This window comes from Anomaloglossus baeobatrachus, chromosome 3 (genome assembly GCF_048569485.1).
Source record: "Anomaloglossus baeobatrachus isolate aAnoBae1 chromosome 3, aAnoBae1.hap1, whole genome shotgun sequence".
Classification (NCBI taxonomy): Eukaryota; Metazoa; Chordata; class Amphibia; order Anura; family Aromobatidae; genus Anomaloglossus; species Anomaloglossus baeobatrachus.
The window spans coordinates 213,847,820-213,864,573 of NC_134355.1; the positions used below are offsets into that span (position 1 = coordinate 213,847,820).

General features: G+C 40.8%; 1 protein-coding gene across 6 annotated transcripts in view; it reads left to right on the forward strand.

Annotated features, from left to right (window-relative positions):
• The window catches only part of TBCE (tubulin folding cofactor E), a 271,869-nt gene that overhangs the window by 207,006 nt on the left and 48,109 nt on the right, over nt 1–16,754 (forward strand). For 5 of the 6 annotated variants that reach the window (XM_075338202.1, XM_075338206.1, XM_075338203.1 and 2 more), the window contains one exon: nt 1,254–1,345. In XM_075338202.1, coding sequence (XP_075194317.1) covers nt 1,254–1,345 — 92 coding nt within the window. Of the gene's footprint in view, nt 1–1,253; nt 1,346–8,719; nt 9,031–16,754 lie in introns of those variants that run through there. The other variant, XM_075338204.1, reaches the window with a different exon arrangement.

Sequence of the window (16,754 nt, forward strand, 5' to 3'; positions counted from 1 at the left end):
AACTCGGGCCTCACCTTTGCTAATCTATGTTTTCTATCTGTGTATTGTGTGTTTTCTTACATCACCGTCGTTACATTTTGGGGGCTTGCTATTCCTTTGGGGACTGCTCCGAGGCAAGTTAGGATTCCTCATTTCTATCTTTGAGGTGTAGCAAGTTTCTCCGGCAGTGACGAGGTGTCTAGGTGTGTTAGGAACATCCCACTGCTACTTCTAGTGTTGTCCGATACATAGGAGATTGGGGTCAGCTTAGTTTCCAACTACTCTTGTGGTTTTTATTTTTTCCTGATTAATGGGATTTTTTGTGATCGACACGGTTACCAGTTCATAACACTCCTCTCTCTGCTCCGGTGCCTCCTCTCTCTGCTCCGGTGCCTCCTCTCTCTGCTCCGGCGCCTCCTCTCTCTGGTCTGGCGCCTCCTCTCTCTGGTCTGGCGCCTCCTCTCTCTGGTCTGGCGCCTCCTCTCTCTGGTCTGGCACCTCCTCTCCACTGCGATCTCCATCCTTTTTCCTAGCCCAGTGTGGATGACGTGTCTGCATCATCCACACAAGCCGACATTGCGGTCCTCCGCAGGCACACTTTGCTGAGGGCTGATCAAAGTACTGTAATGCGCAGGCACAAGGAAAGGTTGCGTTTTACAATTCTTCGATCTCCCCTGAGTAGCGCAGATGAAAGTGCACCTGCATAGGACCACACTGTTGGCTAGTGTGCATGACGTAGAACACGTCATGCATACAGGCCTCAGAAGAAGGTGGACGGCAATCACCGCAGAGAGGAGGGACCGGACTGGTGAGAGGAGATGTAGAAACTTTGCACTCAAGATAAATGTGAATAGTGGTCTTTTATTGAGAAGAACTTGTAGGACCAGCACAAGCACAGACGTTTCGGTTAAAGACCTTCATCAGTGTGCGTTCAGGGGGTCCTGAGAAGGTATAGCAACTTGGCAACTGGCGTAGTCAGGTATGACACGGTGTCCACCGCTGTCTATGTGGCAATGCTGGTGAGAAGAGGCGCCGGACCAGAGAGCAGCGACACCCATTGGACCGGACTGCCCCCCCTAGGTGAGTATTATAAGTGTTTTTTACATGCTACACAGTGGCCTGGGCACTTATATACAGTATTCTGGAATTCTGTATATAACAGCTCAGTGGTAGTGGCCGCAGCAAATAGTCGCCAAATCTGGTGACAGGTTCACTTAAAAAAAAAAAAAAAAAAATACTTTACTGATATGTACATTTTTTGTTTCCCTACCAAGATTCTATGACTGTCCAAAAGGTAAAGGGCTTACTCTACCGTTTACTCAAGGTACCTGGTTCAGAATTGAAACTGTCATATGAAAGCTCCAAAGTAAGTGATCTTTAACAACGACTAATATACAGTAAACTTTTTTTTTTTTTTACTTAAAGGAATATATCGTGAAAAGTTTTTGGTTTTTTTTTAAATAAATGTGAAAACTTTAAAAAACTAGCAGGAGCAGCTTCTGACATTTGTCATGTAAACCAAGTTAAAATGCAAATCGCATTACAACTGAAGGAAAGGTGAGCAGGATATGCTCGCATGTGTCTGACGTCACTCGTCCCTTCCCTTTTTTGGTCTTTGCAAATGGAAGGGGGAGGATCAAGTTTAGGATCCCAGTGGGGAGCCATTTTGTTGGCGACTGCAATGTAATCCTAACATGTAGACAGTGTGTCACTGAGGACCACTAGTAGAGTCGATTCAATATTTTCTGATAACTAGGGCAAACATTTAAATGGCGCCCTTCCCCCTCAGAGCAATAAAAACATGCAGTGAACAAATGCAATTCCTCCATTTTTGTATTTCTTTATTTTTAATTAAGGAGAGAGGGGGTGATTAGAATTTAATTTTTTTTTTATTATTTTTTTACTTATTTTATTCTTTAACTCCCTCCCCATACACAGTTGGGAGAATAAGTATTTGATTCACTGCCAATTTTGCAAGTTTTCCCTCCTACAAAGAATAGAGAGGTCTATCATTTTTATTGTAGGTACACTTCAACTGTGAGAGACCAGAATCTAAAAAAAAGCCTGAAAATCACATTGTCTGATTTTTAAATAATTAATTTGCATTGTATTGCATGAAATAAGTATTTAATCACATATCAACCATCAAGAATTATGTCTCTCATAGACCTGTTTTTTTTTTCTTTAAGAAACCCTCCTACTCTGCACTCATTGTATTGTACCAGTTACTTGTTTAAAAGTCACCTGTCCACACACTCTGTCAATGTCACTCCAACCTATCCACCATGGCCAAGACCAAAGAGCTGTCTAAGGAGACCATGGACAAAATTGTAGACCTGCACAAGGCTGGGATTGGCTACAAGACAATAGGCAAGCAGCTTGGTGAGAAGGCAACAACTGTTGGCACAATTATTAGAAAATGGAAGAAACACAACATGACAGTTAATCTTACTCAGTCTGGGGCTCAATGCAAGAGCTCACCTCGTGGGGTAAGGATGATTCTGAGAAAGGTCAGGAATCTGCCCAGAACTACACAGTAAGACTGTGTTAATGCCCTGAATAGCGCTGGGACCACGGTCTCAAAGATTACCATTAGTAACACACTACGCTGTCATGCATTAAAATCCTATAGAGCACATATGGTCCCCCTGCTCACACCAGCACATGACCAGGCCTGTTTAAAGTTCGCCACTCACCATCTGGGTGATCCAGAGGAGGCATAGGAGAAGGTCATGTGGTCAGATGAAATTAAGATAGAACTTTTTTATATCAATCCCACTCGCCGTGTTTGGAGGAAGAAGACTGATGAGTACAACCCCCAAAAAACACTCTCCCAATCGTAAAGCATTTGAGTGGAAACATCATACTTTGGAGGTATTTTTTTGCAATGGGGGCAGGACAACTGTAACCTATTGAAGGGAAGATGGATGAGGTCATGCATCACAAGATTTTGGCCAACAACCTCCTTCCCATTGAAGGTGGGTCATGGCTTGGTCTTCCAAAATGACAATGACCTTAAACACACAGCCAGGACAACTAAGGAGTGGTTCCGTAAGAAGCATTTCAAGGTCCTGGAGTGGCCTAGCCAGTCTCCATACCTGAACCCAATAGAAAATCTTTCGAGGGAGCTGAAACTCAATGTTGTCCAGCGACATCCTCGAAACCTGAAAGATCTGGAGAAGATCTGTGTAGAGGAGTGGACCAAAATCCCTGCTGCAGTGTGTGCAAACTTAGTCAAGAACTACAGGAAACGTCTGACCTCTGTAATTGTAAATTCTGTTTTTCTACTGTATCAACTACTTATTTCATGCAATAAAATGCAAATTATTTAAAAATCATGCAATGTGATTTTTCTGGATTTTGTTTTTTAATTCTGTGACTATCACTGTTAAAGTGTACCTACGATAAAATTTACAGACCTCTCCATTCTTTGTAGGTAGGAAAACTTGCAAAATCGGCTGTGTAATAAATACTTATTTTCCCACTGTATATATGGCATTCGGATCTATATATATATCTATATTTCTCATACCCTGTTTACTGAATGGTCAAAGTAGTATCCAATAGATTAAACTTTTATGAATATGATGGTACCAAATTAAGATATTTTTTTTTATACGAAGTAAAAGCTCTTTCTCGTTGTCCTCATTGGGGGAAAAAAGGTACTATGGGTTATAACCTTCCACCTGGAGACTGAGACTAAGAATACATCTTAGAAAAAAAGCTGACTTCTCCCTAGCAGACTAAACCTGGCCAACCAACAAGCAGCTATTCAGATATGCTTAGTGTCATGTGAGAAGAAGTCGTGAGTCTGAGTTTACGGCTGGTCTTTTCTTTGGATTTGTTAAGTTATAAATAGTAGTGATGAGCGAGTATGCTTGTTACTACTCGGTACTCGCACGAGTATCAATGTACTCGGGCTACTCGGCGGGGACCGAGTAATCTCGCGATACTCGTGCTGTACTCGGGGTCTTCATGTTGGCGCTCTTTTTACAGCCATCCCTTATGCAGGGATTGGCTGGCAGACCACTGCAATGCCACAGCCCTGTTGTGGAATTGCAGTGATTGGCCAGCCCGCACAGCGTGACCGTGCCTTTAGCCCGACACTTCCCCGCTCGGCTACGGCCCCTCCCGCACTCCACTCCGCGTGTATATATATATATGCACGCTTACACACACACACACGCACGTTTTTTTTTTTAATTTACAGTTTTATGGTTTCTACATGCTGCCGGGGGTCATTTCAGAATAATACTCGGGTCTCCCATAGGATAACATTGGGCTCGGTGCTCGGGCTGAGTACACGAGTATTTTGAGATGCTTGGCCCGAGCCTCGAGCTCCCGAGCATTTTAGTACTCGCTCATCACTAATAGTGATGAGCAAGAACTACCATGCTCAGGTGCTCTGTACTCAAAATGAGCCCGTAGAATGCTCGGACAAGCGCAACTAGAGTACCGAGCATAATGGAAGTCAATGGGAAACTCAAGCATTTTTCCATAAGATCCAGGTATCTTGGGCAGTTTGTCCTTTTGACTCCTTACTGGGCACCCTCCATAATGTTGCATGGAGCAGAAAATAGAGCCTGGACTTTAAGGCGCTTAGCCACAAGTCTTTACATGATAGTTAAAGAGGTGGTTCACTACCCTGACTCATTTACTGGTTTTGCCATAAATCATTAAAGATTACACCCCTAAATAATCCCAAATGCCTTTTCTGCCATGTTTCATGTTGTTCCATGCCTCTCTACTCCCTGTTCAGAATCCTGTGCTCCCATCTTACTACATTTCCCTTCATCCATTATAGTGGGATGCAAGCTAGCAGTGACCACAGACATGTAACTCTGCCTTAAATTCCTTCCATTCCTCCCTCCGCTTCATATACAACCCCAGCAGAATTTCCTGTATAGGACACAGAGAGAATAGAAGTAATGCACTAAGCACCATTACACCAGCCCTGATGATAAGTTATCCCCTTTACTGACATGGATGCATGGGATAGATCAATGGATGGGGAAAGAGCTGAATGTATTCAAATTATAAAAGGAATACAGCAGGTTGTAAATACATTATACAGGCTATACAGCAGTGTGTGTACATGTATATATACCCTACTGTATGTATAGAAATACAATGGAGAGCTGGGTCTGCAACAAGAGCTTGCAGCATTCACAGAAACCAAGTGAGCTTTGCTAAATACAGCCCCACCCACCCGCTTGGCAAACCTCGCTCACTTGTAAGTTTATAGAGCTCAGAACTGATGGAGAATATGATGTGACATGACAGGAAGCCAGGAGATTCTCAGCCAATGATCAGGTTGGCAAGAGTACTTATCTATGGCAGTTAACATGAAAGTGACATGTAAAGTAGTGGCCATCTCTTTTAAGTATGTCCCTTGTTGTGGGTGCGCACTCCTCGGGGCCCTGTCCATTTCCCTGGGTCCTCAGTAGGTCCGTCATATCCATGCCTGAGGCAGGGTCACTCCTTTTCCCTTCTGGATATTCCCTCGATTTGCACGGCAGTTTCCAGCAGAGCTGTATATATAAGAATAAGGCTGCACATCAAACTTAGATAATGGTATAATGCCTCAAGCATATGGAAAAATATTGGAATATACAATGAAAAATGCTACTTGCTAATTTGAACATGTGAATAATGAATTGCATACCTGCTATGAATATTAGGAAAAAGGAGATATTTAGCAATCGCATTGATCAATGTAACTGAGCCCCAAAACCTCGTCAAGGTATATCTCTATATTGGGGTCCCTAGCTCTGTGACCCTAACTGTGTGTCATCTCATTGCAATTAAAAACTGCTATGGGTGGAGAGGGGTAACTAAGGACTTTCTTATATAGGAGATGGAAAAAACATGGCCGAAAGGGGCGGAGCTGTGTTTACATTCAGAAAAAAAAACTACATATAACTGAATAGGATAACTGAAGTGAGCACTAATATATATATATGAGTGCAAGCCAAAAATACATACTATATATATAAGAATAAGGCTGCACATCAAACTTAGATAATGGTATAATGCCTCAAGCATATGGAAAAATATTGGAATATACAATGAAAAATGCTACTTGCTAATTTGAACATGTGAATAATGAATTGCATACCTGCTATGAATATTAGGAAAAAGGAGATATTTAGCAATCGCATTGATCAATGTAACTGAGCCCCAAAACCTCGTCAAGGTATATCTCTATATTGGGGTCCCTAGCTCTGTGACCCTAACTGTGTGTCATCTCATTGCAATTAAAAACTGCTATGGGTGGAGAGGGGTAACTAAGGACTTTCTTATATAGGAGATGGAAAAAACATGGCCGAAAGGGGCGGAGCTGTGTTCACATTCAGAAAAAAAACTACATATAACTGAATAGGATAACTGAAGTGAGCACTAATATATATATATGAGTGCAAGCCAAAAATACATACTATATATATAAGAATAAGGCTGCACATCAAACTTAGATAATGGTATAATGCCTCAAGCATATGGAAAAATATTGGAATTTTTCCAGCAGAGCTGTGACTGAGATCCTCGCTTTCCTGCAGCCTAGTCTCCTCAAGGCAGGCCACTCCCCATTCACCTGCTGGCCAATTAGTATAGTTGACGAGTTCCTGACAGTCAATCAGCATGGTCTACTGGAGCTGGCTGGAGCCAGCATCTGCCAAAGGTTACGCCCCTTCGGCTTACTGTGGACTGGAAAGCATCATTTTCCTAGAGTCTTTTACTTGGCCTGTTCACTCTAGGGACTGTTCACGTCTCTGTCAACGATTGCACTATGCATCTATCGGGCCACACTTCCGTAAATGCCTACCATCTTTAGGGACACATTTGCCATCTCCACTGTTACTGTCCAGCATATCTGCATACAGCTGTCCAGACTCAGTTCGGCCTTTTCCAGGCCACTGTCTGGCCTCCATTTGTGGCTTCACATCACTCTGCTTCCCCACCACTGGCCGTTTGCAGCTAGCTATGCAAAGTCACCCTCCAGGACAAGGTAGACTGCTGGTATAGCGAATGAACGACACTAGCGGTCACCCTTCAGCTCTATCACCCCTATAAGACCTAAACCTAGTAGAGCTGTCCTGGTTACCGTCATGACAGAGTAGCTTTCCTTCACTTTTAGGCCCCTTTCACACATCCATTTTTTTGCCATCAGTCACAATCCGTGTTATCGACGATCCATCGCAGATTGTGGCTAAAATGATACGATGGATTCGTTTTTCAACGGATCCAACTAGCTGGGGGCTAAATAATAAATTGGAGCATGCTCAGTCGCCGGATTCTGTCATTTGACGGATGACAACGGATCCTGCGCCCATAGGCTTCCATTCTACCAAACGACGGACGGCGATGGATCCGTTACTGTCCGTTTTTTCGACGTGCACAAAAAACTTTACTTTGGCCGTGGTCTCCGTCCGACTGACAAATATTTTTTCATGGATGAAACGTGAAGCCATCCGTGGCAATCCGTCGCTAATATAAGTCTATGAGGAAAAAAACGGATCCAGCGGCATCAGTCGCCGGATCAGTTTTTTCAAAATTCAACGGATTGTGACTGTTGGCAAAAGCTCTTCACCCAAGCCTGTTTTCACCTTCATGGCTAGGCCATTTTTTTTCAATTCTGACCAGTATTACTTTGAGGTTATAACTCTAAAACGCTTCAACGGATCCCAGTTGTACTTCATGATAGTAGTGAATTTAGAACAATATTTTTTGTGTTTATTTGTGAAAATATTAGAACTTTGGCAAAAAATTTTAAAATTTGGCAATTTCAAACTTTGAATTTTTATTTCCTTAAGCCAGAGTGTTATGTCACACTAAATAGTTAATAAATAACATTTCCTACATGTCTACTTTACTTCAGCACAGTTTTTGAAAGATATTTTTCTTTCTGTTAGTAAGTTAGAAGGGTTGAAAGTTTATCAGCAATTTTTCCAACAAAATTTACAAAACCATTTTTTTTTTTTCAGGGACCACATCACAATTGAACTGACTTTGAGAGGCCTTGGTAACAGAAAAGAGTCAAAAGTAGAGATGAGCGATGTTCGAATCGAACCGTTCGCCAATTTCAAATTCGAGTGGTTTTGAGCGGTGTTTGAGTCGTTCGACGAACTCGAAAGATTTGATTCATGTTCAACCGTTCGAATTACCGTTCGATAACGGTTCGATCACCAAAAGCGTAGCTAGTTACTAGCTGGCCTTTTACTGTAATACTGTCAGTCACTGTTATTAATGATATTATCAAAAGTAAGCGTATAGTGTGTGGGGAGACTGGGTTTAGATCCGTGCTGCTGAGTGCTGAAAGAATGGCGATCGCCTTTTTTTTTTTCTTAACTGCGCGTACAGTGGGGCGGGCCAGGCTGTCAGCCAATCACAGACATACACACAGCAAAGTGGATTTTTGCCAAACAAGCAAGGGCATGTGTCATTGTCTGTGCATGTCACATGTCCTTGCCCTATAAGACCCAGCCATTTTCCCCATCGCCGCCATTATCGCTCTGTTGCGGGTGTGTGACAGTCGCAAAACGCGCTGCTGCTGCTGTGTGCGCTATAGACTTATAGAGTGCAATCTACACATCGGTTTAGGGATTAGGGACTACTTGTAATTTCAGCCCTTTTCAGGGCTACATTAGATAACAGAGAGTAGAGGAGAGATGGTGTTTACTTGCCGCGCCAACGGATCACTTAGACAGATGTTTAGATTAATGTCACTTTTATTTTCATATAGGTCGACGCGTTTCTGGAGCTTCTGCCCCCTTCATCAGGACCATCAGATACCAAATAACATCAAATCTGCCCCATTGGGACGATACAAGCAATATATAATCACATTGACGTCATCCGACCATCCCTCAAAAGAAAAAAACCGGCGGGAACCGGTGCCACGTTGTCAAATGTGACGTACTTTATATCATTATTAAAAAAATAATAAAGAAAACAAAAAACATAGAGCAGAGAATAAATTATGATGATACAGAACATTATACAGTAAAACAAAATGCAAAATAAATAAAATTGTACATATAATACAAACAACCCAGTGTAATAAAAATGTGAACAAAAACTTCTTTATCCTTTCAGTTTCAATCATATGTGTATGACCGCATAGCCACATGTTGTGCATACGTGAATCAACCATGTATAACCAAGTGTCAAAGATGGGAGAAGAACTCTCCTTCTCGTGCGGGCTGATCAAGTGAATGTGTATATTTATACTCGGCATCTATCAATGCCGCCACTATAGACGTGTGTATCGCTAATCCCGTGAAGATAAACCAAAAACAGCTAAGGAGATTAACTCGCATTGCACGCGAGCCCCATCGGGATGCCGCTACTCAATGATGAACTCAAAGTTCATCAAAAGCAGTAGCGAGCAACTCGTGGGACAGTGCTTTCTAGGAACAGACAGGGTAGAGACCGCTTCTGACCGATGAACTCAAGCTGTGGTTCACCAAAGGACAGAAGCGTGGGAAATGCCGATAAGCGCATGCGCCAAGGTCTGGATCCAAAGTACAAAAGTTCACTAAGAGGGCAAGAGCGTGGGGAAAAAAAGCAAGAGCGCCTGCGCCGCACAGAACGACACCGAAAAAATAGTGAAATAAGTCTGTAATGACAAATAAATAGTGCATAGTGATCATTTTGGGAACCATAATCCACTCCTAGTCCAAATAAACAGATATTATGAGTGATATGAAAACCAAGAAATCCAGAATAGAACCCCATATAGCAATGATGCATTCTGACGGAAAAACATCCATATAGACAAAAGAGGCATCAAACAAAGACACCAACCAGTAATGTGATGTGAAAGAGTGTAGCATAATACACTATCAAATGTCAATCTAACAGTACTATGCTCCCAAAATCTAGCCGGCATATAGAAAAATATATAACTACCTAGTAAAACAATGAGTATATATGTATAACATGTATATACATATGTTTAGACACAATGGAGGGAAAAAAATATACGTGTAAAGAACCATACATTAATAGAAACACATGAATATTAGAAAAACTATACAAAATAATTACTAAAAGGGACCGGACCAACAGTCTAAAAGCACATAAAAAAATATATATATATATATTAAATATATTAAATACATATATATATAAAAATCGACCTATTATAAAAAAGTGATTTTATTAAAAAGTGTAAAAAAACATAAAAACACGGTGAATCCATAAAAAAGGTACTAAAAACCATACTAATTAAATAAATCAGTGACTTCATTAAGACCATGTGGTTTTAGAGTATTTAACTTGTATATCCAATAAGTTTCTTTCTTATTTAAAATATCCAACCTATTGGGAATATATGGGGGTATTTGTTCGATAGGGGTCACATTAAGTCTGATTTTTTTTGTCATGATAAATAGTCGTGTGTCGGGAAAGTCCATGCATCATGTACCCCACCTTGATATTATGCCTGTGGGAATTAATTCTTTTGTGCAAAGCCTGAATGGTTTTCCCTATATACCGTTTATTACAATCACATTCAATTAAATAAATAACGTAGTCCGACTGGCATGTCAGATGTCCTCGTATCACAAATTCCCCCATATCAGGGACAGATCCAAAAGCAACTCTTCCATTCTGGATGGATTTACAACACAGGCAATTCTTAGTGAGACATCTGTATGCCCCCATAGGCTTATTGATCTCTATCCTGTTAGGGGGACCCCTTAGTCTACTAGGGGCCAGCTGATTTTTCAGGTTAGTGGCACTGCGAAAGGTGACACCAGGTTGGGAGGGAAGAACTCCCTTAAGGTATGTGTCATTCTGTAAAATGGACCAATGCTTCCTTAATATTCCCTTAATAGCTTCTCCATCACAGCTATAGGTGGTTAGGAAATTGGAGGAAAAACCATTATTTGATGCTGATCTATCAGCCACCATGTCCCCTAAAGGAGAGTAATCTTTTTGTTCATGATGTATTACATCTTGGTACGCTTTCCTAATAATCATTGGGGGATAATTTTTATCTAGGAATCTTTCTTTCAGGATCCCCGCCTGGTCTTTGAAATCCTTATCCAACGTGCAGTTCCTCCTAATCCTTTGGTATTGATTTTTGGGGATGTTAATCAGCCATTTTCTATAATGGTTACTATCAAAATTGATGTAACCATTCCTGTCTACCTTCTTAAAGAAGGTTTTTGTAAGGAGGGAGTTACCAGTATGCAAGATGGTAAGGTCTAAAAAATCGATGGATATTTGGTCAACGGTAGGAGAGAATATTAAACCCCAGGTATTTTTCTCTATTTCTTCCAGGAATCCTAAATAGTTATTTTCGACATTATCCCAGATAATGAACAGGTCATCTATATATCTTTTGTAAACCACTACATGCTTAAAATATTTTGAGGAATAAATATATTTCATCTCAAAGAGTCCCATTACTAGGTTAGCAAACGTAGGAGCTGCCCTAGAGCCCATGGCAACGCCACAACATTGATGATATATGTGTTCTTGGAACATAAAAAAGTTATTTTTGGAAATGAACTCCATACTGTCAAAAAGGAATTTTTTCTGCCCCATTGGTAGTCGGTCATCCACTTCTAGATATTGTTTAAAACATTCAAGTCCTAAAACGTGTGAAATGTTTGTATATAGGGAAGCGATGTCAAGGGTCATAAAAAGAAACGAATCCTTCCACGTTACATCCTTCAGAACATTAATAAGGTGAGGAGAATCTCTCAGAAAGCTTCTAAGATTCATAACATGCGTCCTCATGATCGAGTCAACATAGGCAGCAATATTCTCAGTAAGTGACCCAATTCCTGAGATGATGGGTCTCCCAGGAGGGTCAACTAAACATTTGTGGATTTTGGGGAGATGGTAATAGAATGCCATTTTTGGATTCTTAATATCCAGAAATTTGTATTCATCTTTATTCAAGATCCCTGACTCCAATGCCTTCTTGATCAGCGTCCGATAATTACCAATGGAGTCATGATATACAGACAATTCCACTATTTCGTAGTGTGTTTTATTAGACAACAATCTCAAAGCCTCCTGGATATAACTGTCCCTATCTTGCAAGACAATGCCTCCCCCTTTATCGGCATTGCGAATAACCAAATTGGAATTAATTTTTAGGGACACCAAAGCCATTTTCTCTTCCCTGGATAAATTAGCCCTGGGAGGGTTTCTATTCTTCTGGAGTGTCTTAAAATCCTCTAACACCAAATCATTGAAGGTCTTAATGTGGTGACCAATATTATGTAATGGATAAAAACTCGATTTCATTTTATATTTAGTATGAAAAAACTCATCCTCAATACTCTCTGTATTAGCAGGTACTGACTTATTGATTTGGAAATGTCTAGTCAGCGTAAGCTTTCTGATAAATTTCTGAAAATCCAGAAACCATTCAAAGTCATCAGAGGATTTAGTAGGGCAGAAAGAGAGTCCTTTCTTTAGAACCTTCAACTCATGTTTGGAAAGATTATGACTAGACAGATTAAATATACCAGACATGTCATCATTTATCAGACTCCCCTTTTCTCTTTTTTGCTTGAGCCTACGACCTGCTCTGGTCCCTCTGAAGTGTTTTTTCTTTTCCCTCCTCTTGGTGTCAGAAAATTCGTTATGGGAACTTGTGAGTTCCTGGCCAAAGGTAAAAAAGGCACCACTACATTATTTTTATGTGTGTTATCAATAACAATGGTACCCTCCCCAGAGAAACCAGGTTCAGTCAAGGAGGCCACTGAACCGGGATTAGCCTCAAGGCTCTCAGTAGAGGTAGGTAAAGGTATGTAATCATCATGTACAGATACATCCAAAAGGTCAATAAAGTCATTGTCTGGGTGATCATCAACCACAGGGGGGGTAAAATTTGTATCCAAAAAGGATAGAGAGTCTCTATTTTTTCGAATCCTCTCAATCTGTGACCTCAAGGATTCAAGCTGTAACCTTGTATCCTCAAAGTCAACAGATCTTCTGGGAGAAGGTACTCTCAGGGCAAGAGGTTCAATCGGACCAATCTCAATAGGTAACACAGATAGAGGTATTGTGACAGAGGTGGCCTCAGCACCAACAACATCCATAGAAGTAATCTCTGCCCCAGAAACTGTTGCAGAGCCAGCCGAAAACACTTCATCCGTACCCCCAATCACCGGAGGATCAAGGGGTAAAATATCCACTCGTGTCGGAGCCACGGGTGCCCTAGGGGAACCCGTCCTAGGCACAGTATTGATGTTAACGTGAGTATTAACTCTCCTATCACGGGAGCCCGTACTGTTTCTATGGTATCTGCTATTGAAAAAATTCCTGTGACCACTACGGGATCTAGGTCTACGTATGGGAGGGTCCCTAGTGGTCACCACTGTACTTCCCTCCTGCGTTTTTTTGGGGACCATATCAGTCCTATCCCTTTGTAATTTTTTGGACTTACGAAAGATAGTGTCCTGCTCAAGTTGAATGAGTTTAGCATTGATATCAGAATTCAGAATCCTGTACTCAGGATGTAGATCGTATTTGCTAAGGTCTTTATAGAGTTCAGAAATATTATTAGAAGCCTCAGTGGCAATAGTCGATCGTTTTTTATATAAACATTGTAGCATTCCTTGCATACAGGTCCTTAGTATGGTATCCCATTCACAAGAAAAAATGGGATCATTAGGAAAGGGTGAATCATGCTTGATTCTAAGTCCCCTCGGACAAAGTTTTTCTTCCAAATAAATAGTCAAAAACCTGGCATCCAGCCCAAAACGAAGCTCCTCTTTGAGCAAGTCCTCCAGGCGTAGGAACAACTTTTTCATTAACCCAGTGTCCTCCTCTGAATAAATATTGGGCAAATCCAGATCCCAATCAATATTGTGTGTATCGGAAGTACCTACAGTTTGGAGTATCAACTTCTCTCTTGAAGACAGGCGGTTGTTAAAGTAATCCATTTTTCCTGATCAACGACCCTCTGCTGCTCCGTCCACAAAGAAGAAAACCTGATCTTGCCAGGTCCGATAAAGTATACGAAAAGAGGCTGTGGAAAGAAAGCGCAAATAGGGTCTTACCCCAAAAACTATAGGGAGGGGAGGGGGGAGTAACACTCACCAGATGTAGTTGTGAGAGTCACAACTACTATAACAGCATGTGATATCGATCCACGGCTGCAGCCACCAAACAGCAGATAACAGAGAGTAGAGGAGAGATGGTGTTTACTTGCCGCGCCAACGGATCACTTAGACAGATGTTTAGATTAATGTCACTTTTATTTTCATATAGGTCGACGCGTTTCTGGAGCTTCTGCCCCCTTCATCAGGACCATCAGATACCAAATAACATCAAATCTTTGATTTGACACACGACTATTTATCATGACAAAAAAATCAGACTTAATGTGACCCCTATCGAACAAATACCCCCATATATTCCCAATAAGTTGGATATTTTAAATAAGAAAGAAACTTTATTGGATATACAAGTTAAATACTCTAAAACCACATGGTCTTAATGAAGTCACTGATTTATTTAATTAGTATGGTTTTTAGTACCTTTTTTATGGATTCACCGTGTTTTTATGTTTTTTTACACTTTTTAATAAAATCACTTTTTTATAATAGGTCGATTTTTATATATATGTATTTAATATATTTAATATATATATATATATATATTTTTTATGTGCTTTTAGACTGTTGGTCCGGTCCCTTTTAGTAATTATTTTGTATAGTTTTTCTAATATTCATGTGTTTCTATTAATGTATGGTTCTTTACACGTATATTTTTTTCCCTCCATTGTGTCTAAACATATGTATATACATGTTATACATATATACTCATTGTTTTACTAGGTAGTTATATATTTTTCTATATGCCGGCTAGATTTTGGGAGCATAGTACTGTTAGATTGACATTTGATAGTGTATTATGCTACACTCTTTCACATCACATTACTGGTTGGTGTCTTTGTTTGATGCCTCTTTTGTCTATATGGATGTTTTTCCGTCAGAATGCATCATTGCTATATGGGGTTCTATTCTGGATTTCTTGGTTTTCATATCACTCATAATATCTGTTTATTTGGACTAGGAGTGGATTATGGTTCCCAAAATGATCACTATGCACTATTTATTTGTCATTACAGACTTATTTCACTATTTTTTCGGTGTCGTTCTGTGCGGCGCAGGCGCTCTTGCTTTTTTTCCCACGCTCTTGCCCTCTTAGTGAACTTTTGTACTTTGGATCCAGACCTTGGCGCATGCGCTTATCGGCATTTCCCACGCTTCTGTCCTTTGGTGAACCACAGCTTGAGTTCATCGGTCAGAAGCGGTCTCTACCCTGTCTGTTCCTAGAAAGCACTGTCCCACGAGTTGCTCGCTACTGCTTTTGATGAACTTTGAGTACATCATTGAGTAGCGGCATCCCGATGGGGCTCGCGTGCAATGCGAGTTAATCTCCTTAGCTGTTTTTGGTTTATCTTCACGGGATTAGCGATACACACGTCTATAGTGGCGGCATTGATAGATGCCGAGTATAAATATACACATTCACTTGATCAGCCCGCACGAGAAGGAGAGTTCTTCTCCCATCTTTGACACTTGGTTATACATGGTTGATTCACGTATGCACAACATGTGGCTATGCGGTCATACACATATGATTGAAACTGAAAGGATAAAGAAGTTTTTGTTCACATTTTTATTACACTGGGTTGTTTGTATTATATGTACAATTTTATTTATTTTGCATTTTGTTTTACTGTATAATGTTCTGTATCATCATAATTTATTCTCTGCTCTATGTTTTTTGTTTTCTTTATTATTTTTTTAATAATGATATAAAGTACGTCACATTTGACAACGTGGCACCGGTTCCCGCCGGTTTTTTTCTTTTGAGGGATGGTCGGATGACGTCAATGTGATTATATATTGCTTGTATCGTCCCAATGGGGCAGATTTGATGTTATTTGGTATCTGATGGTCCTGATGAAGGGAGCAGAAGCTCCAGAAACGCGTCGACCTATATGAAAATAAAAGTGACATTAATCTAAACATCTGTCTAAGTGATCCGTTGGCGCGGCAAGTAAACACCATCTCTCCTCTACTCTCTGTTATCTGCTGTTTGGTGGCTGCAGCCGTGGATCGATATCACATGCTGTTATAGTAGTTGTGACTCTCACAACTACATCTGGTGAGTGTTACTCCCCCCTCCCCTCCCTATAGTTTTTGGGGTAAGACCCTATTTGCGCTTTCTTTCCACAGCCTCTTTTCAGGGCTACATTAGAGCAGTTCATAGCCGTTTTTGCTAGGCAGGTCTGTGCCAGCGCTGTGCAAGGGTTTTTCACAGCGTCTGTCTAAATCAGCTCAGGCAGTTCCTTGGGGCATAGTTTCATTGTCTGGGATAGTCAGTGAGTGTTCCTCTGTTGACAAGAAAGCTATACCACCTGTGCATTGTACACCACCTCTCGATTTTTGCTACGCAATTTTAAGTGCAAAAAGTGCAGGCAGTTTTAGGGGCATAGTTTCATTGTCTGGGTTAGTCAGTGAGGGTTCCTGTGCTGACAAAATTGTGTAGCAAAAATGGAGAGGTGGTATAGCTTTCTTGTCAGCACAGGAACCCTCACTGACTAACCCAGACAATGAAACTATGCCCCTAAAACTGCCTGCACTTTTTGCACTTAAAATTGCGTAGCAAAAATGGAGAGGTGGTATACAATGCACAGGTGGTATAGCTTTCTTGTCAGCAGAGGCACATCACTCACTTTCACAGACACTCATACTATACCCCAAAAAAATTGCCTGCACTTTTTGCACTTAAAA